The 23,122-nt window shown below is 43.3% G+C and overlaps 1 protein-coding gene across 1 annotated transcript; it reads right to left on the bottom strand.

Moving 5' to 3' along the window:
* Positions 1-2,104: 2,104 nt before the first annotated feature.
* Positions 2,105-23,071, bottom strand: tekt2 (tektin 2). Its single transcript, XM_062962294.1, has 10 exons — positions 20,127-23,071; positions 17,858-18,022; positions 16,378-16,503; positions 14,775-14,980; positions 12,537-12,680; positions 11,556-11,670; positions 4,983-5,090; positions 4,699-4,842; positions 3,575-3,654; positions 2,105-2,497 (listed from the first exon to the last, which is right to left on the bottom strand). Exons 2-10 carry the CDS (start codon positions 18,011-18,013, stop codon positions 2,284-2,286), a joined length of 1,293 nt encoding a protein of 430 aa, XP_062818364.1. The 5' UTR covers positions 18,014-18,022; positions 20,127-23,071; the 3' UTR covers positions 2,105-2,283.
* Positions 23,072-23,122: the final 51 nt, after the last annotated feature.

Genomic DNA, 23,122 nt, shown 5'->3' on the forward strand with positions numbered 1-23,122 from the left:
GCTCATCTACGCATGCGCGAGGGCGATGTTGGCGACGCCGACGCGCGGCCCCTAGCGGCCGGCCCCCGCATGACATCCATCACTGGCCTATTGCAATATTATTTATTTACAGTATTTATTTATTGATTAGCGACATTGATATCCCGTCTTTCTCACCCCAAAGGGGACTCAGGGCGGCTTACAAATAATATGTACATACAAAATATTATATTATTCGTATAGCACAATATAAGTGTTATATATTGCTATAATGTGCTATAACACTATATTGTAATATTATTATTAGATGTAATATAAATATACCATTATATTTATTTATTGACTACATTTATATTCCGCTCTTCTCACCCCGAAGGGGACTCAGGGCGGCTTACAAATCATATGTACATACAAAATATTATATTATTCGTATAGCACAATATAAGTGTTATATATTGCTATATTGTGCTATAACACTATATTGTAATATTATTATTAGATGTAATATAAATATACCATTATATTTATTTATTGACTACATTTATATTCCGCTCTTCTCACCCCGAAGGGGACTCAGAGCGGCTTACAAGTCATATGTACATACAATATATTATAGTATTCGTATAGCACAATATAAGCGTTATATATTGCTATGTTGTGTTATAACACTATATTGTAATATTATTATTAGATGTAATATAAATATACCATTATAATATTTATTTATTTACTACATTTATATTCCGCTCTTCTCACAACAAAAGGGGACTCAGGGCGGCTTACAAGTCATATGTACATACAATATATTATATTATTCGTATAGTACAATATAAGTGTTATATATTGCTATATTGTGCTATAACACTATATTGTAATATTATTATTAGATGTAATATAAATATACAATTATAATACTTATTTATTTATTTATTTAACTACATTTATATTCCACTCTTCTCACCCCGAAGGGGACTCAGGGCAGGTTACAAGTCATATGTACGTACAATATATTATATTATTCGTATAGCACAATATAAGTGTTATATATTACTATATTGTGCTATAACACTATATTGTAATATTATTATTAGATATAAATATACCATTACAATATTTATTTACTACTTTTATATTCTGCTCTTCTCACCCCGAAGGGGACTCAGAGTGGCTTACCAATCAAATGAACATACAATATATTATTAGCATAGCACAATATAAGCATTATATTACTACATTGTACTACATCATTATATGGTAATATTATTAGTAATATTACATTTAATATATAATATGTAATTAATATTATATTGTATCATTAGTAGTATAATATTGTATTCCATTATAATATTATTATCAATATTATATGTATATACATGATATTAGTATAGTATAGTATACTATATTAGTATAATATAGATGTGTATAGTATAGATATAGTATTAAATGTGGGCGAAACGTCAGGAGAGAAAGCTTCTCTCAGCAACCAAGTTTGTCGTTATTTGTATTTAATTACTGTAGTTACAAACATCAAGTAAATACAGTAGAGTCTCACTTATCCAACACTCGCTTATCCAACGTTCTGGATTATCCAACACATTTTTGTAGTCCGTGTTTTCAATACATCATGATATTTTGGTGCTAAATTCGTAAATACAGTAATTACTACGTAGTATTGCTGTGTATTGAACTACTTTTTCTGTCAAATTTGTTGTATAAGATAATGTTTAGGTGCTTAATTTGTAAAATCATAACCTAATTTGATGTTTAATAGGCTTCTCCTTAATCTCTCCTTATTATCCAATATATTCGCTTATCCAACGTTCAGCTGGCCCGTTTACGTTGGATAAGCGAGACTCTACTGTAGTTTTGGCATGCTATTCGATAGGGTATAGTAGCCCTTTTTATAGTAACTCTCAAGCAACCAGAAACTACCTTTATCTGGCATCTGATCTATCACTTTCCGGGGGGGTTGGTTAACTGAGAGTCTTCTGCACTCTTATATCAGGAGGAGATAAACATTCATTTGGATGTTTTGCAAACATTGCAAGGTGTTGAATGAATTTTACAACAACAACAACAACATATATTCCGGACCATAGTGAATGAATTTTAAGTATCAGAGACATTTTGTTAATGAGAATGGATTTGTTTATTAGGTATCACTCTTTCTTAAATTTCCAAAGCCATCGGGATGCAATTGAAATCCCATCTCGGCTTGCCAAGACGGCGAGTCGCTTCAAGGGACCGTGGTGCGAATTTCGCAAACTCCAAAGAGCAAGGAATGAGGATCCGGAGGCTCTGGTCTTAAGCCAGCTCCAGTTGGCGGCTCTTGAGGGGCGAGAGGGTGCGGTTGGTGGTGCGGTTGAACGTGTCCACCTCGGGCACAAACTTCTCCCCGGGAACCGTCAGCTTGCGCCTCGTGTCCAGGCACTTGTTGTCCAGCAGCAGGGAGTTGGCCTTGACCGCAATGTCCGTCTGGATGCGGTAGAGCTGCTTCTGGAGCGCGTCCAGAGCGTCCCTGCGGAAAGCCAAGGAGAGACCGTCTCATAACTGAAAGAGACCCATTCCGCCATGCAGGAATACACAATCAAAGCCCTCCCGACAGATGGCCATCCAGCCACTGATAAGATTCATAGAATCCTAGACTCCAAGGGCCATCCAGTCTAGCCCCATTCCACCACGCAGGAATGCACAATCAAAGCCTTCCTGATAGATGGCCATCCAGCCACTGATTCATAGAATCCTAGACTTGGAAGAGACCCCAAGGGCCATCCAGTCCAGCTCCATTCCGCCACACCGGAAGACACAATCAAAGCCCTCCCGACAGATGGCCATCCAGCCACTGATACATAGAAACCTAGACTTGGAAGAGACCCTTTAAGGGCCATTCAGTCCAGTCTCTCAGCAACCAAGTTTGTCATTATTTGTATTTAATTACTGCCATGCAGGAATACATAATCAAAGCCTTCCCGACAGATGGCCATCCAGCCACTGATTCATAGAATCCTAGACTTGGAAGAGACCCTTAAGGGCCATTCAGTCCAGTCTCTCAGCAACCAAGTTTGTCGTTATTTGTATTTAATTACTGCCATGCAGGAATACATAATCAAAGCCCTCCCGACAGAGGGACATCCAGCCATTGATTTATAGAATTCTAGACTTAGAAGAGACCCCAAGGACCATTCAGTCCAGTCCCATTCTGTCATGAAGGAATGCACAATTAAAGCCCTCCCAACAGATGGCCATCCAGCCACTAATTCATAGAATCATAGTTAGAAGAGACCCCAAAGTACATCCAGTCCAGCCCCTTCTGCCATGAAGAAATACATAATCAAAGTCCTCCCGACAGATGGCCATTGAACCACTAATTCATAGAATCCTAGAGCTGGAAGAGACCCCAAGGACCATCCAGTGCAACTCCATTCTTCCACGAAGGAATGCACAAAGAGAGATGCAGGCTATTCCTGCCAGAGGATGAAAGGTCTTCCAGCCTTGAGACAAAGAGCAAAGGCAGCATCAAAACCACTCTTGACCTGCCCCAAGAACCAGACTTCCATCATAAAACAGAAGTGCAGAGACACGTAGAGGGACGTACTGAGCTTGTGCCAGCTTCTGTTTAAGGATAGCAATGGTGCCTTCCAGCTGATGAACCTCATCTGTCAATCCGTGCTGAGCCTGGAAGCAGAAGAGAGTCATTAAGGTACACAATTATGGTATTTTTATGAATTTTAATTATTATTTTTTCGTATCTGGAGCGACTTGAGAAACTGCAAGTTGCTTCTGGTGTGAGAGAATTGGCCGTCTGCAAGGACGTTGCCGAGGAGACACCCAGAATTTTTACCATCCTCTGGGAGGCTTCTCTCATGTCCCTGCATGGGAAGCTGGAGCTGACAGACGGGAGCTCACCCTGCTCCTCGGATTCAAACCGCCAACCTTTTGATCAGCAGTCCTGCCGGCACAAGAGTTTAACCCATTGCACCAATTTAATTCATTTATATGACACCTTTCTCCCAAAGCAGCTTCCAAAAGCAATAAGCTAAGACATATATCATGCAATCTAAAAACAAATAATAATAATAATAATAATAATAATAATTTTTGTGATACGAAATCCAGCATATAGATCTTGTTTGCTGTGTCATACTATGTCTTTGTGTGAATAATAATAATAATAATAATAATAATAATGGGAAGTGTCCGACGTGGGATCCAATACAACAGCCAGAGTGTGTCCGAAAATACATCACACAGTCCTAGACACTTGGGAAGTGTTCAACTTGTGATTTTATGAAACAAAATCCAGCATGTCTATCTTGTTTGCTGTATCATAAAATAATAATAGTAATAATAATAATAATAATTTTTGTGATATGAAATCCAACATATAGATCTCATTTGCTGTGTCATACTATGTTTTTGTGTGAATAATAATAATAATAATAATAATAATAATAATAATACATCACACAGTCCTAGACACTTGGGAAGTGTTCGACTTGTGGTTTTGTGATATGAAATCCAGCATGTCTATCTTGTTTGCTGTGTCATACAATAATAATAATAATAATAATAATAATAATAATAATTTTTGTGATACGAAATCCAACATATAGATCACGTTTGCTGTGTCATACTATGTCTTTGTGTCAATAATAATAATAATAATAATAATAATAATAATATTCAATAAAATGGTTGTCAATTGGGGGATTGTTGTACCTGGTCACGGCAAAGCTCCAGGTTCGGGCGGTAAGTCCGGGTCTCCAGGCGAGTGTGAGCCAGCTTCAGATTCCACACTTTGATCCGGAGATCCTCCTCGAGGCGCCTGATGTCGTCCTCCATCTCAGCAATTTCTTCCATGGTCTGGGAGTAAAAAGAAAAAGAAAAACCAAAGAGACATAGGAGGAAGAAGGGATGTCCAATTGCAAAAATGCACCATGCAAGAAATCCGGTCAGTTTGAATTGAAAGCAATTATTTTAACACTTGCGAAATCACCACGTACGTTTTTTTCTCCCCATCTCAGCTCATCCAGGGCTCTCTCCAACTCGTGGACCCGCTTCCGGAAGGCAAACTCGGTGGCCACACGCTGAGCTTCCAGTTCGTTGTCAGTCTAGAAGGGAAAATGTAGACAACCATGGAATCCTAGAGTTGGAAGAGACCTCAAGGGCCATTCAGTCCAGCCTTCTGTTGGGCAGAAAGACACAATCAAAGCCTTCCAGATAAATGGCCATTGTGGTGTCCCAAGTTCCCAAGTGAGCATCTTGCATCATTGTAGTTCGTAAATCTTTACAACCCCAACAATAACAAAATCCCACCTTCTTTGCCTACATTCCTAACATGCATCTGAATTGTCTTGACTAAGAACATTTTTCAAACATCCTAAGGCATAGAGTGTGGAAATATGGATCCACCTTCTGCACAGATGTACTCATACAGCCACCAAATATCCTTAAGATGGACAGGTTGCTCACCTGTAACCATGTTTCTTCGAGTGTACTCTGTGAATGCACACTAATGGAGAAGCTGCGCCTGCGCAGGTTCCGACGGAAACTCTTCCAAGCTGAAGTTCAAATTTTGGCGGTAACCACGCCCCCCTTCCCAAGGGGCATATAAGGCAGCCCCAGGCGCCCGCTCTCCAGTTCCTGCGCCGCCAAGGCAACGAGAAAGGGAGAGGTTTGCCAGAGGGGAAGGAAGGGCGGGTTTGTGTGAATTCACAGAGTACACTCGAAGAAACATGGTTACAGGTGAGCAACCTGTCCTTTTTCTTCGTGTACTCTGTGAATGCACACTAATGGAGACTAACACGCTAAGGTCCCGGATGGTGGGACAAGGCAAACTCGACAATCAGTGAATGTCCAAACACATGTTTATTAGGACATAGAAAAAACAACCGTCCCAAGGGACCAGTGCAATAAATTGTCCGAAAGGACCAGTGCAATGCAACATGAGCATCATAGAAGAAGAACATAACATGGAAGGAATTTTTCAATAAACATGATAGAGAAAAATACACAATTGCGTAGTGCATATAAACGCTCTCCCAGGGGGAGAGGGACAAACACATCTTGGTCTTTGGCATATCCGCCAGGGCCAACGAGGCGGTACAAAGCAACAGAGCAACTGCTCAATACAATCATGGGAAAAAACACATATCCCTAGAGGCAGGTATGGGGAAAAAACCCCGTCCAACTTGAAGGAGAGGTATAGAGAGTCACCTGTGGGTGAATATGAAGAGAAAAAACGTCTGAGAGTCAGGAGAGGCAAGATGAGAGTACTGATCTTGCAAAGGCCGAGTCTTTAAGGGCTTTACTGTCCAGCCTGTAGTGAGAGACAAACGTGAGAGGGTTTGACCAGATAGCCGCTTTACATATGGAGTCAAGCGGAATACCCCTAAGGAAGGCGGTCGACGCCGAGAGGCCCCTAGTCGACCTCGGGCGGATGGAAGGAGGGGGAGGTCGCTTGGCTAGTTCATAGGCCAACTCAATGGCCTGAGCGATCCAGTGGGACAGTCTTTGGGAAGAAATGGGATTACCCAACTTGTCCTGGGCATAGGCGACAAAGAGTCTTTGTGACTTACGAATGTCCTTAGTACGATCCCTGTAGAAAAGAAGTGCTCTCCGAACGTCGAGAAGGTGCAGTTTTTGCTCGAGAGGAGAGGAGGGGTTAGAGAAGAAAGCTGGTAAGACAATGTCCTGGTTGAGGTGGAAGGCTGACACCACCTTAGGAAGAAAGGTAATGTCCGGGCGAAGAACAGCGCGGTCATGGTGGAAACGAAGATAAGGCTCGTCGACTCTGAGGGCAGCGAGCTCGGATGGCCGTCGTGCCGACGTGATCGCCACCAGAAAGGCCAACTTCCAGGAGAGCAGGCGTAGATCGGTCGAGGCAAGCGGTTCGAAGGGAGCAGAAGACAGCTGAGAAAGTACAAGTTCGAGGCTCCAGCCCGGCGTAGGTGGTAGCGACGGCGGGCAGATGTTATTGTAGCCCCGGAGAAAGGTTTTGATCAGGTGGTGAGAAAAAAGAGATGGCTGGCCGTGGCGCTGAAAGGACCAGGAAAGAGCTGCGAGATAAGCTTTTATAGAGGCAAGAGAAAGTTTCTTCTCGACGAGAGTCATGAGGAAGTCGAGGACCACCGATACCGAGGTCGGGAAGGTGTCGACGTTACGGGATCGAAGGAAGGCATGAAAGCGAGAGAGTTTGTAGGAATAAGCCTTGGTAGTAGACGGCTTATGGGCTGCCCGCAGGACGTCTCGCAGATTCTGCGGAAGAGAGGCTAGGTAAGAATCTTCCATGCAGTGAGATGAAGGGAAGAAAGGTCCGGGTGAAGAATTTTGCCGTCCTCCCGTGAGAGAAGGTGCGGCGAGAGAGGCAGAGGGTGAAACGAACCTCTGGAGAGGCGAAGAAGGGCTGGATACCACGGTTGGCGGGGCCAGGCCGGAGCTATGAGAATCGCCGTGACCGAGATCGAGAGAAGTTTTTCGAGAACTTTCGGTATGAGGGGAATCGGTGGAAAAAGATAAAGCATCTCCGCCGACCAGTCCAGAAGAAAGGCATCCCCTAGGCAGCCGGGGAAAGAGTTCGGGGGGAGCCTCGCTCCGTAGCGGGGTAGTTGGGCGTTGTGGGGAGACGCGAAGAGATCCAGAGTAGGGCGCCCCCAGAGGCGGAACAGACCGTCGAGGACCTCGGGATCGAGCTTCCATTCGTGAGAGGAAGAAGTCATCCTGCTGAGGGCATCCGCTAAGCCGTTTTGGGCGCCCGGTAGGTGGATTGCAGAGATCTGTACGCCGTGGGCTATGCACCAAATCCAGAGACGAGAGGAGAGGAGCATTAGTTTCCTCGAACCCGTACCACCCTGTTTGTTGATGTAGAATACTGCTACTAGATTGTCCGATTGAATGAGGATGGACTTGTGGCGGATGAGGGGGGAGAATGCTTTTAGGGCTTTGAGAATGGCAAGAAGTTCGAGGAAGTTTATGTGGTTGGCCCTCTCTGACGGGGACCAAAGATTTTGAACCGTTAGACCGTTCATGTGGGCTCCCCAAGCGTAGGTGGAGGAGTCTGTGGTTATGGTTAGCGATGGCGGGGCTGGATGGAAAGGAAGGCCCTTGCACACGTTTTGGTGAGACATCCACCATGAGAGAGACTGGCGGACGGACGACGGTACCGACAGGTATCTGGAGTTGTGGTGGTGGAACGGTTTGAAAGTGTCTATAAACCACCTTTGCAGGGTCCGAAGGCGCAGCCTGGCAAACGGGGTCGTGAGAACCGTGGAGGCCATGTGGCCTAGAAGGACCTGAATGACACGGGCTCTGACCCTCCGGGCAGATCGACAAAGGGCGATATGGTGGCGGAGAGCCAGGAATCTGTCGAACGGAAGTGACACAGTCTCTGCGACGGAGTCGAAGAGGGCCCCGATGAACCGGATTCGGGTTGACGGGGAGAGATTTGACTTCTCGGAATTGAGTTGGAGGCCGAGAGATTTTAGAAGACGCAGCGTGAAAGAGACGTGATTTTGGAGAAGAACCGGGTCGGGTCCGACGAGAAGCCAGTCGTCCAGATAAGGAAAGACCGTGATGCCATGTAGCCTGAGGTGAGCCGCTACGGCGGCGACAACCTTGGTGAAGACCCTCGGGGCCGTGACGAGACCGAAGGGCAAAACGGTAAACTGGTAGGTTTGGTCGAGAACTTTGAAGCATAGGAACCGTCTGTGCGCCTCTCGTATCGCCACGTGGAAGTAGGCGTCTCGTAAGTCTATGGAGGCAAAGTAGTCTCCCCGCTGCAGCATCGGGAGGATAGAGGCAATAGAGACCATCCTGAATTTGGAGGGGCGAATGAATATATTGAGTGCCCTTAAGTCCAGAATCGGGCGTAGCCCGCCTCCTCTTTTCGGGACTGTAAAGTATCTGGAGAAGAAACTTAGAGGGTCCAGTTCGGGAGGGGAGGGACGGATAGCGCCTTTGGCCAGTAGCGCTTCGACTTCGGCCAGTATCTCTGGGGAAGGGTTTGAGTGGAGAACGTGACCTGTAGGAGGGAGGTCCATGAACTCTAAGGCGTAGCCGTCTTGGACAATGCGGAGAACCCACGCATCTGAAGTAATAGAGTCCCATTGATTGTAGAAAGGGGCTAGTCGGTCTGCAAAGATACCGAAGGGACGAGGCAGCGTGGGCTCTACAACGGTAGCGGGCGAGGAGCTTTGGCAGGAGTTGGCGTCAGGTACGCCGATTAGGCTGCGGAGGAGCAGGGGTGGATCGACCGCGTTGCTTTTGCGGATGAGGTCCCCGGCGAGGTTGGTGATGGGCTTGATTGTTCGAGCCCGAAGGCCGCCTGAAAGAATGGTGTCTGAAAGATTGCGGCGGGAAACGGCGGGAACGGTGCGGGAACCAGCGAGTGCGCTGAGGTTGAGGTTGGTCGCCACATTTAGACGCAAGAATTTTAAAGTCATGATTAGACTTGAGTTTGTCATCGGTACCGGCGTGAAACAGTCCGAGCGCATCAAAGGGAAGGTCCTCAATGACCTGTCTGGAAGATGAGGAGAGACCCGAAGACCTCAGCCAGGCGTGGCGGCGAATGGAAATCGCGTGGGCAATCATTTTACCCGCAGTATCACCTGTATGCTTCGCCATTTGTATTTGGTGGTGAGCGAGCGAGTCTGCCTCCTGTTGGAGGGTAGTGAGGACGGAGCGGTCTTCGTCCGACATCTTAGCGAAGAAGGGCTGCGCCTTCTCCCAGATAATTTGTTGGTAGGCACCCATGCAGGCTCCATAATTCGCCATGCGGCAAAGCAAAAGGGCTCCGGAATAAAGTTTTCGACCCACGGCGTCGAAGCGCTTCCCTTCTCTGTCGGCCGGAGTATTCGACTGACGACCTGAGGATTGAGAGGCCTTAACGACCAGGGAGTTAGGGTCGGGATGGTGTTTGAGCCACTCCAGGGTATCATCGTCGGTACGGTACCAAGTCTCGATCCTCTTCGAGGTCGGAGGAATGGAGGAAGGGTTTTTCCAGGAGGCCTGGATAACGTCCAACAGATAAGGCAGAAAGGGGAGTAGCGTGGCCGGCGGAGCTTGGGCCTGCACCCTTTTGAAGACTGGGTCAGACACTGCTTTGGAGGTTTGCTTGATCTCCAAACCCAGGGCGTCGGCCATCCTGACCATTTGCTCAGCGAAAGCACGAACATTGTCAGTAGGAGAAGGCGGGTCCGCCTCATACGCGTCGTGGGGAGGAGAGAGGTCGAGACCGAGAGAGACCACCGAGGCCGAGAGGACAGAGTCTGGACGGTCGACATCAACATCTTCCTCCTCAGCCCCTTGGGGGGACTGAGGGGGAGAAGACAGCACAGTCTCGGGAGGAGGCAAGGCCTCGCGGGAAGAGAGGGCCGGAGGCCGAATGTCCTTAGAGGCTGAGGCCTGGGCTGCCCGAGCCAGGCGAGCCGTTTGTCTGCCACGCTCCGGTGTCGAGGTGGGAGGGAAGAGCTGTTGGCGCGACGAGCGAGGCGGCGCAAGGGGCTCCGGCACCGGCACCCTAACCACCGTTTGGGTAGAGTGGTGGGGTGAGTCCTGCAGCTCCCCATCAGACAGGGGGTGCAATGGAGACTGAGAAACATCTCTAGGCCTCTGGGCTGGTACAATAGGAGAAGACCTTCTCGAGGAAGTTGTCGAGGAAGATGGCGGGTCTTTCTTTGAGGAGGCCGAGGAGGAGGAGCGCTGAGTTAGCCGTTTCTTCGCCGGCGGTTGCTTGGATGCAACCCTCAAGGACTTGCCAGGTGTGGGAGGAACCACAGCTGAGTCGGATTGCGCTCGACGAGACTCCTCGTGAGCCCTTTTAAAGGCTATTTTGATAGCAGAGGAGGACGGAGGGGAACCGATACGAGAGCGGATCGAGGTCACCGAAGCCAGAGAGCTCGACGTCGAGGAAGGTCCCACCTTTCCGGAGCGGGTCGACACGGTCGCCGTCGTCACAGTACACGGTGGTTTGACCGGTTTAGCGACCCTGGAGGTCTTGGACGCTCTGGACGAGACCGAGGAAGCCTTGGCTGCCGGAGGCTTAGTTGGTGGTGCCGACATAGCTCTCAAAGCTGAGGACGCCGACGTACCCGACGTCGACGGAGTCGGTTCTGGCGCGAGAGATTTTTCGTAGAGCGCCGCTCTAAGCCTAGCGGCTCTGTTCTTTCTGGCCTGAGCCGTGAGAGCTAGGCAAAAACGGCAGGTACTGACCACATGAGCCTCGCCAAGACAGAAGAGGCACTTGGCGTGGCCGTCCGAGTCAGGAATTTTAGCAGCACACTGCGTGCAACGCTTGAAACGAGTAGTAGACATGCGAAGAGTCCGAAGTGAACCTTGCGGCGGAAAAAAAGGAACTGGAGAGCGGGCGCCTGGGGCTGCCTTATATGCCCCTTGGGAAGGGGGGCGTGGTTACCGCCAAAATTTGAACTTCAGCTTGGAAGAGTTTCCGTCGGAACCTGCGCAGGCGCAGCTTCTCCATTAGTGTGCATTCACAGAGTACACGAAGAAAAAAGTAAAACAATTTAAAACTATTTAACTAAATGGCTTCCAAGAAGCCAAAAGGTACAAAAGTCATTTACCTGGGCAATGGTGAGTGCTATGGCTTCCCGCAATTCGTAGGATGCTTTCACTTCCGCCTCTCCTCGCTCCTTGTTGTATTGGCTGCACTGGTCCCACTGCTCTGGGCTCAAGGATCTACAATTGCAATAATAATAATAATAATAATAATAATAATAATAATAATAATAATAATAATACTTTATTTTCTTATCCCTCCACCATCTCCCCGAAGGGACACGGGGCGGCTAACATGGGGTAATGCCCAAAACAAAACAGAATAAAGCAATTACAACGAATATCAAAACAAAAACAGTAATAACATAAACCAAATAAAATAAACAATTTAAACATTTTAAAAATACAATAAAACGCATAAAACCAGAACAAATGAGTGATAATGCAGCATCAGCCACTGGAGATAAAAGGGGTCAGGCATATAAAACACAATATCCAAAGCTTTAATAAAGTGCAAAAACAACCTGCTGTTTCAGTTTCAGATCCAGCATAACCTTCCATGTATCACCATGCCTTAGTTTGCTCCTGTTGTTTTCCCCTCAAACTAATGCATTCTAAATTCTTGAGCAAATGAGTTTTCTGCCACAAGTGTCAAGAGATGAAGCGGTTCTCGACCTGTGGGTCCCCAGGTGTTTTGGCCTACAACTCCCAGAAATCCCAGCCAGTTTACCAGCTGTTAGGATTTCTGGGAGTTGAAGGCCAAAACATCTGAGGACCCACAGGTTGAGAAAAACCACTGATCTATGTCTTTCTGTGCCATCCAACTGCCATCAAAACACATCAAGGAGATGTTACTAATTCTCAGTGTTACCAGGCTGCAACAATATTAAATTGGATTAAAAAATAAAGCTGTTTGCCAATGTTGTGGCTTTCCAAAACATTATTTCAAGAGCAGCCACTTCCAGCCCATCTACCAAAACGCCCCTTTGGAGGAGAGAAGGACACTCAAGTCTCTTTGATGGTTGTTCTATGGAGCAAAAGCTTACTCATTCGGCACTCGGGTGGGATTGACTTTGTATGAGATGTTGGGGGAATGGATGTTGAGGGAGACACAGGTCCGGTCTATCTCCAGGGCTTCCATCTTGCCCCGATGGTCCAAGTTCAGTTGTTGACGGGCCTCTTGCAGTAAGCTGGAAATGAAAAACAGAAGCAGGTATTAAAGGAGAGAATGTCAGGGTAATGGTTAATATAGTGAAATGTTTAACTCATTGTTTGTGTTTGCTTCGGTAAGCAATCCAGTACAGAAGTAGTTAATCGCATAGAGCAATGATTTACTGCCTAGAGGGTAAAAGAATGTGACTTCCGCTTTTGCCTGTGTAGAAGGAAATGTGTCACAGACAGTAGAATTTGGGAGGCGCTATTCTTTACTGATAAGAGTTCTTGTCATCGCCATTAATCTTTCTGTTAGAGCAACATGTGTCCGGCTGCTATTTGTGTATATACTATATACAGTAGAGTTTCACTTATCCAACACTCGCTTATCCAACGTTCTGGATTATCCAACGCATTTTTGTAGTCAATGTTTTCAATATACAGTAGAGTCTCACTAATCCAAGCTAAACGGGCCGGCAGAAGCTTGGATAAGCGAATATCTTGGATTATAAGGACTCATCAAGGAAAAGCCTATTAAACATCAAATTAGGTTATGATTTTACAAATTAAGCACCAAAACTTCATGTTATACAACAAATTTGACAGAAAAAGTAGTTCAATACGCAGTAATGTTATGTTGTAATTACTGTATTTATGAATTTAGCACCAAAATATCACAATATATTGGAAACATTGACTACAAAAATGGCTTGGATTATCCAGAGGCTTGGATAAGCGAGGCTTGGATTAGTGAGACTCTACTGTATCGTGATATTTTGGTGCTAAATTCATAAATACAGTAATTACTACATAGCATTACTGCGTATTGAACTACTTTTTCTGCCAAATTTGTTGTCTAACATGATGTTTTGGTGCTTCATTTGTAAAATCATAACCTAATTTGATGTTTAATAGGCTTTTCCTTAACCCCTCCTTATTATCCAACATATTCGCTTATCCAACATTCTGCCGGCCCGTTTATGTTGGATAAGTGAGACTCTACTGTACCTGTAAATAAAGGCTAATTACCGCCGGGATTGGCAGACAGCCAATACTAAGTAGATGCTGAGTTGCCAAAAGGAGGGGAGAATTGAGACAGACGGCCGTAAGTGTCTCAATATATCCACCTCACATCAGTCAAGTGTCGCCCAGCACTTGACAGAGAAGTTGAAACTGGGACTCCTCCACCATGTTGTTAGCCTGCAATGAATGGCCTCCCTCAACAATGACTATGCTGGAAGAGAGGGAGGATGGGAGGCAGAGTCCAGTGACAAATGGAGAGGCACAATTCCATAAACTGCACTGAAGAATACAGAAAAAGTTGTACATATAGCCCAGAATGGAGGACCTTGGGTCAGTCATACTCTCTACTATAGAGGAAGGTGATGGTGAACCTCCTCCAAATAGATCTTGGCAAGAATTTAAGGCAACCCTAGGGTAGGGTTGCTATAAATTGGAGCTCACTTGAAGGCACAACAACAAAAACAACAACAACAACAACAACAACAAATTAGTAATGAATGCATGAAGTAACAGTTCAAAGTCATAACTGTGTAAATCTGGGATATCAGGATGCAAGACAATACTTCCCAAAACTATAGCCCTCCAGGTCCCAGAATCCCCTGTCAATTTGGCTTATGGTCAGAAATTATGGACATCTGTGAGACCAAAATTTGGGCACAACTGCCTTTGCATTCCGATATCTCAGATTAACAGAGTTACATCTTTGAACAGTTACTTGATGCATTAATTACTAATTTGTTGTTGTTATGTGCCTTCAAGTGAGCTTCGATTTATGGCAACCCTACCCTAGGGTTTTCTTAAGTGGCTGAGCGGGGAAAGGAAAGGGCCTGGGACCAGGAATTGTGGGATTTGGAGTCCAAAACACCTGGAGGGCTGAGGTTTGCCTGAGCTACATGATCAAACTATTTGTGTGATGTAGAACAAGAAGGTTGTGTACTGGAGAGGAGCAACACACAGATGTGGCTGGACTACATGGTCCATCAGCTCTAGAGAGCAAGGATGAGGGATACTTGCAGTCAATATCATCTGGAATAGCCATATTGAATCCCTAAACTCCAAAGAAGACCCAAAGGCAAGATGCTGTGGCCCTTCCAGGCCCTGTGGCTCACCAGAGTTGCTCAAAGGCCTCGCTCACTTTCTGCTGCAGGTCTCTCCGGGTGGCATCTATCACCTCCACCTCCTTGTGCAACTCGTCCTCCACGGGGTCCTTGACCACGTCAATGCCTCGGCGACTCTCCCGAAGAGTCAGGTTTTCAATGGCCACGTCCAGAGGAAGGTTCTTTGCTTGCAGGGCACGCTCTGCCTTCTCCTTCATCTGAGGAAGAAAAGCTTGACTATGAGATGGATCTCTCCTTTCATCCTCTACACTCCTTTCACACTCAACTTCAAGTTGGACAGATGGTCCACCTTGGATCTCAAATGGGCTACAAATGTGGGAAATCTGTCCTCTGTGTCCATAGGGATATGCAACGTTTGGAAGGAGATTTCCTTTGTGGAAATACAACCTTCCAAAGTCCTCTGAGGGTCAATGTTGCCCCGAATCCAACATTTATACATCCCTGTTTTATGTTGTCTAAAGGGACTTACAGGACAATGTGATTATTTATATATTTATTTATTATTGTTATTATATTGTGTTTTTAATGTTTGGATTGTTTTTCTTATGTAAGCCGCCCCGAGTCCCTTCGGGGAGATGGAGGCGGGGTACAAGAATAAAATTATTATTATTATTATTATTATTATTATTATTATTATTATTATTATTATTATTATTATTATTAGCAAACAAGATATGCTGGATTTCGTATCACAAAATCACAAGTCGAACACTTCCCAAGCGTTTAGGACTGTTTGATGTATTTTCGGATGATGTGCACAGATCCCAGTCGAGTGGCCTTTTGCAGTTGGCAGATTGTAATTTTGTCAATGTTTATTGTTTCCAAATGCCGGCTGAGATCTTTGGGCACGGCACCCAGTGTGCCTATCACCACCGGGACCACCTGCACTGGATTCTGCTGGAGTCTTTGAAGTTCAGTCTTGAGGTCCTGATAGCGGCTGAGATTATTATTATTATTATTATTTATAATATTTATATTCTGCCTTTCTCACCCCAAAGGGAACTCAGGGAGGATCACAATGGACATATATATATGACAAACATTCAATGCCATGAGACATATGACATATAGACAGATACAAAGGAAATTTAACATTTCCCAGCTTCCGGCTTCATGAGGGTATGCTCAATTCCGGCCACAAGGGGAGTTGCCGCTTCATCGTCCACTTGTGACACCGAGTCCTTGATGGTAGTACTTCCTCATTCCTTTCCGCACACTTCTGGCAGTTTTTATAGTGTAGTAAATTAGTTAAATTAGCTTCCCCACATAAAGCGGTACCTAGATTTTCTACAACTGTCTTTCGAGCTGCTTAGGTCAACAGCGTGCTAGGGTATTAAATGGTCGGGAGCTCAATCCAATCTCATAACCTCTCGGTCAGTAGTGATTTATTGCAACTGGCTACTAACCAGATGCGCCACAACCTGGCTTTTTCTGGGATTTTTTTTGCAGCTTGTTTCAGGAAGATCTTATTTAATAAGTTGTTTGTTTTTATAGGGTGTTGCATCTGGAGTGATTTGCAGAATGCACAGTCTCTGTTCATAACCCCTTTCGGGATAAGTATAGCAGTACTGAAAGGTCTAGGTAGATTGCATACCTGGGTTAAAGAACTGATTTCTATGTCAATGTTGGTCAGGCATTTGTCCAACATTTCCTTCAGTCGGTTGACACAGTCAATCCTTTCGTTGAGGCGTGTGCGGTTGTCGTGCTCGTCCCATATTGTCTGGAGAGGTAAGACAGGCAAGCAGTTAAGTTTGGAATAGAATAATATTCAAAATGCCTACTCAGAGAAAAAAATATACTACCGTATATACTCGAGTATAAGCCGACCCGAATATAAGCCGAGGCACCTAATTTTACCACAAAAAACTGGGAAAACATTGACTCCAGTATAAACCAAGAGTGGTAAATATCAGAAATAAAACTAGATACCAATAAAATTACATTAATCGAGGCATCAGAGGTTAAATGTTTTTGAATATTTACATAAAGCTCAAATTTAAGATAAGACTGTCCAACTCTGATCAAATCATTATTCTCATCTTCTTCAATGTAAATGTGCTTATGTTTCCTTGTAATAATAATAGAGTAAAATAATACATGTAATAATAATAATAATAAATACAGGAAAATAATACATGTAATAATAAATAGCGTAAAATAATAAATGCAATAATAATAATAAGATCAGAGTGAAATAATAAATGTATTAATAATAATAAAAAACAGAGTAAAATAAAAGTAATAGTAGCTATAATAACAGAGAAAAATAATAAATGTAATAATACCAATAATAGAGAAAAATAATAAATGTAATAATACCAATAATAATGGGGAAAATAATAAATGTAATAATACCAATAATAATAGAGAAAAATAATAAATGTAATAATACCAATAATAATAGAGAAAAATAATAAATGTAATAATAACAATAATAATAGAGAAAAATAATAAATGTAATAATGCCAATAATAATAGAGAAAAATAATAAATGTAATAATGCCAATAATAGAGAAAAATAATAAATGTAATAATACCAATAATAATAGAGAAAAATAATAAATGTAATAATACCAATAATAATAGAAATAATAAATGTAATAATACCAATAATAATAGAGAGAAATAATAAATGTACCATATATTCTCAAGTATAAGCTGACCCAAATATAAGCCAACCAGGACCCTCACCCGAGTATAAGCCGGGAGGGGGGGCTTTTTCAGTCTTAAAAAAAGGGCTGAAAAACTAGGCTTATACTCAAGTATATACAGTATCTAAGGTTCAACTTGCCTCTCTTGACATGTTTTATCCTGTTTACATACACATGCCAGCAAGTGACATAAATCAGACGTTAGGAATGGAAATACTCAAAAAGCAATTACAGAAGAATTGCAGAAGGCATCTGTGTGCCTTCCTGCTGAGTTTCTGGGATCACTTTAACCCTGATTTGGTTGATATTTCAGTCCTACCCAACAGTACACATCTTGACATTTTTGACCCAGTTCCGCTCCCTTCTGGGGATCCATAGATCTGATGTTGATACAAGGCGGAAGGGCTGGAATGCGCCACTCACCTGGTTGTTCGTTTCATTGCGAAGAGCCCGGGCCTCTTGTCGGATCTGGTGGGAAGCAATGCGCTGGCGCTCAGCGTTGCTCACGAGGAGCTCGCGGTTCATGCGCCAGTCGGGGAATGTGAACCTCTGGCCCGGCTTCATGCTCAGAGTCGCCATGGCAGCTTCCTGTGAAGAGAGACAATGGCACAGAAGTGGTGAGAGATGCAGGGATGCAAGAATCCTTAAGGCTGTTATATTTCCATTTTATTATGTATTAACTTGGGAGTTGTAAATGTGTGTGTTTTAGATAAAACTATGGCTTAATTCTCTTTCAGATAAAGGTAAAAGTTTTCCCCTGACATTACGTCTAGTCGTGTCCGACTCTGTGGACATTTCTAAGCAGAAGAGCCGGCGTTGTCTGTAGACACCTCCAAGGTCACGTGGTCACTGGCATGACTGCATGGAACGCCATTACCTTTCAGAGCAGTACCTATTGATCTACTCACATTTGCATGTTTTCGAACTGCTAGGTTAGCAGAAGCTGGGGCTAACAAGGGGAGCTCACCCCACTCCCCAGATTCAAACCATGGACCTTTGGGTCAGCAAGTTAAACAGCTCATTGGTGTAGTTATTATTTATTTCCATTATTTCTATCCCGCTCTTCTCACCCGAAGGGACTCAGGGCGGCTTACAAACGGGCAGAATTTAATGCCAATACACAACAATACAAAAGAATAAAACATAAGCAAAAACATGGTTTAAAACGTGGTTTAACCTGCTACATTGCCAGGGGCTTGTAACATACATATCAATCAAGGTTTTTAAAAACTGTACAATCAACCCTCTGTGTCCAGATTCTGCCTCTATGGATTCGACTATCTAAGGCTTGAAAATACAGTAGAATCTCACTTATCCAAGCCAAACGGGCCGGCAGAACCTTGGATAAGCGAAAATCTTGGATAATAAGGAGGGAGTAAGAAAAAATCCTATTAAACATAAATTACATTATGATTTCACAAATTAAGCACCAAAACATGTTTTACAACAAATTGACAGAAAAAGCAGTTCAATACGCAGTAATGTTATGTAGTAATTACTGTATTTACGAATTTAGCACCAAAACATGGCAACATTTACTACAAAAACATTGACTACTAAAAGGCAGATTGCCTTGGATAATACAGAACATTGGATAAGTGAGACTCTACCGTATTCCAAAAAGGAAGATTTCATTTTGCCAGTTGTATAAGTGACATCCTTTTAATATGCCATTATATATTACGAAACTTGACCATCCATGGGTTTTGGTCCCTATGTGGTTCTGTGGAGATGTGGGGCAGAGGGGAATCCTTTTTATTAATTATATTATTATAATTTTAACTATATATCCGCTGCCACCAATTGTGGAGATCTCAGGCAAAGGGGATTTTTTTTTAAATCTTTTCTCCTTTTCTTATTCCTTTCTTCTTATTATTCTTTCTTATTCACTTTAAATGGTAGCGTTACTTAGTTTTGAATATAGGTGACAGAGACTTGGATATTAAAAGAACAATAACAAGTTTATTTCAGGCACAGAGCTTAGTGGTTACAGTAACTTCTTTAAGGGCACTTAGATAATGGTTGCAAAACTATCAACTGATCACTTTGGATCTAACTGGGATTACTTCCTCTTACTACTCAGACTCTACAAATAAACCTAAACAAGTCACCTAACTTGCTTAATTTACCACCACTAGAGGTCTGAGCTTCCCTGGTTTCCCTAACTTGGAACCAGTGTCTTCCCTGTGACTAAAAATCACAGACTAAACTGTTTTTAAAACATTCCCTCTTTTTCCTCCAAACGGCGGTTGGCTCCGCCCTTGTTACTATGGTAACCTGCCTCAGAATGCTGAGATGGTTACCATCCCCCACGCAATAGTAACTAATACTTACCCTTATAAACATAGTTAAACATGACTTTTAAAACAAAATTAAACATGACATCTATAAATCAAAATAAAAACACACTTCTTTACAGGTTCCAGGAACCAAACCCCAACAGATGCCATGGGGTTACTAAACTTTGATTGTGAGCTACCTTGAATTCTGTGCAGAGAGAAAGGGATGGTGCAAACAAAATTATAACCTTCAGTGGAGCAGGGCTGGAAATTTTTTGGACTGTCAGGTCTTTGCACAGTTCCTGAGGCAACAAATAAAAGGCTGATACATGGGAACCTTTAGACAACATTGGACCTTGGTATAGAAAAAGGAGTTTCCCCATCCCGTGGGCTGTAAGGCTCCATCAACTCACCAATTATTTTCCCGCAGCAAGTCCTCCTTTTTGGCGTCTCCGTCCTACAGCTGTTGACTGCTCTCTCCACTTGTTTGCGGAGCAGCCTTGGTGCTGTTGCCCGGCAGCCACGCTCCACAGAAGTTCCACTGAAAGAATCCTGATGAAATTGTTTACAAGGGAGGGAGGAAGGAAGCCATGGCAACCTGGAGATGTCATAAAGGGGACAAAGAAAGATGCCAGTCGCAGGTTGATTACCTGTCCAATTCAGGGGTTGCAACTAGAAGTAGGAGAGTTGAGGCAGGCATCTCTTGGCAGAGGAGGTTCACCTTGGTTGCTTGCTCTGTTGTGAACGTTGCATTATAAATCACCCGTAATTTCCTTCTTCCTCCTCCTGTAAGTTTAATTTTGTAATGACCTAAAACTATACAAAAAGATAAGAATTCTTTCCCGCTCAAATTTTAATTTTTCGTCAGATATTTTTCTAAAAGTGACCAGTCCGTCTTCTTCAATCCACTATCATTACAGTAGAGTTTCACTTATCCAAGCTAAACGAGCCGGCAGAAGCTTGGATAAGCGAATATCTTGGATAATAAAGAAGGATTAAGGAAAAGCCTATTAAACATCAAATTAGGTTATGATTTTACAAATTAAGCACCAAAACATCATGTTATACAACAAATTTGACAGAAAAAGCAGATCAATACGCAGTAATGTTATGCTGTAATTACTGTATTTATGAATTTAGCACCAAAATATCACGATGTATTGAAAACATTGACTACAAAAATGGCTTGGATAATCCAGAAGCTTGGATAAGCGAGGCTTGGATAAGTGAGACTCTACTGTATTCTCTTTTAATAGAAATGTTAGTTTGTCCATATCTTTTATTTCCATAATTTTAATAATCCAGTCATTCACATCAGGAATAATATCCTGTTTCCATTTTTCGGCGAAGACGATCTTCGCCGCTGTTGGAAAAAAAAATAAACAATTTGTCCATATTTTGATCTGCAAATAAGCCCGAATCGAACATACTGAGAAGATAATATTCTGGTTTCATTGGAAGTTTCCCTTTCTTTTTTTCTGTCCTATTTTCCTGTACCTATATTGTTCCCCTACTTTTATGTATACAAAATATTATTTTCTCTTAATAAAATCTATTATAAAAAATAAATAAATAACTCACCCGTAATTTCTAGGAAACGAAGACATTGGGTGAGTCTACACCAGGCATGGGCAAACTTCGGCCCTCTGAGTGTTTTGGACTTCAACTCCCACAATTCCTGACAGGAAATGCAAGGTGCAAACTTAACTATAATTGGCAAGCACTCCTGCATCTTACAATGCAAGTGATATTTTGGGAGAGGCAAGTCTTTCAAAAGTACAAACCTTCCTGCCATGCTCTCACCTGAGTAATCCGTTCACATTTCAAGGCTGGAGTTGATCTTTTCACTGTAAGAGTTCCTCAGTTCAGTCTGAGAGATCAAATAATCAAATAACAAGTGAACGGAACCATATTGTAGGCTTTTCTTTGCAAGATTTCTTCAAGGCTTGCCTATGGTCATCCAATGGGTTTCCACAGTTGAGCAGTGATTTGAATCCTAGTCTCCTAAGTATTAGTCCAAGGCTCAAACCATTTTACCAGTGGTTCTCAACCTGTGGGTCCCCAGATGTTTTGGCCTTCAACTCCCAGAAATCCTAACAGCTGGTAAACTGGCTGGGATTTCTGGGAGTTGTAGGCCAAAACATCTGGGGACCCACAGGTTGAGAACCACTGCTTTAAACCTTTCTGGTTTTCTCAACACATGCAACCTCATCATCATAGGTGATACTTCATGGCCGAGTATGATTGTCTTCCAGAAGTAGAGTCTTGGCAAAAGGTCCATAAATGACTCTGAAGACCTATTCTGGATTCACGTGTCCTTTCACGACGAGGGCATAGATTTCTAGATGGAAGGTGGTCACAACAAGTTTGCTTGACACGTTTTTCCCTTTCGCCCTCTATTTGTGCCTCTTCAAAATCCATGGTACCGTTGGTAACAGCTGACCTCCAGGTTCAACAGATTTGCTTAAAGCCCATCTTTAAATCACTGTTGTTGTTCACCGACATTCTGCTTTCTGTTTTTAAGCTGGGAATAAAGTAACTGCTTTGGGAGATGGTGATCGGACATTTAGGCAATGTGGATGACATGCAGTCTACGTGAAAGAGATCCAGTCTACATAAGGGACCTATTTTTAAAAAACTCTCTGAACTTGAATGGATCTCTTACAGTATCTATAAATATAAAAGGGTAATGAAATTTCGGCCTAGGACAAAACAACAAAACTACACATCCCAGAAACACTAAACTTGGCAGCACAACCCCTCATCCATGCCTCTACGTTCATACAACAAAAAGAAAAGAAAAATAAAGTCCTAATTAGAGGGAGAGGAATAATTGTTTTTATCAATTGCTGCCAGTTAGAAGGCTAAGCTTCACCCACTTGATCTCCTAGAAACCCACTCAGCCCAGGAGACAAGCAGAGTTAGGCCTCACTTAGGCTTCTTCCACACTGCCTATAAAATACAGATTATCTTATTTTAACTGGATTATATGGCAGTGTAGACTCAAGGCCCTTCCACACAGCTATATTACCCATTTATAATGGACTTAATCAGGGGAAAACCTTTACCCTTTACCTTAACTACCACCAATTCCTCAAGACTTTATTTCCCATACCACCAGACTTCGCCACAGCAACGCGTGGCCGGGCACAGCTAGTATTATATAATAAATAAGACTTACACTGTACAATGTAACATCTCCGTTCAGAGATATAAGAAGATCCTATGGGAGAAAAGCATATTTTTGAGACAGGAGAATTTTGTGAAATAATTCTGTACGTTTCCTGCAGGCAATGTAGGTGTAAATCACCAAGGGAAGGAACTAAAGGTCTTCAGGAAAAAAACTGACAACTCTTTCCAAGCTTGATTGTAAAATCTGAGTGATGGAAAAATTGAAATAGAGTGCTAG

The sequence above is a fragment of the Anolis carolinensis genome, unplaced genomic scaffold (assembly GCF_035594765.1).
Source record: "Anolis carolinensis isolate JA03-04 unplaced genomic scaffold, rAnoCar3.1.pri scaffold_10, whole genome shotgun sequence".
Lineage (NCBI taxonomy): Eukaryota > Metazoa > Chordata > Lepidosauria > Squamata > Dactyloidae > Anolis > Anolis carolinensis.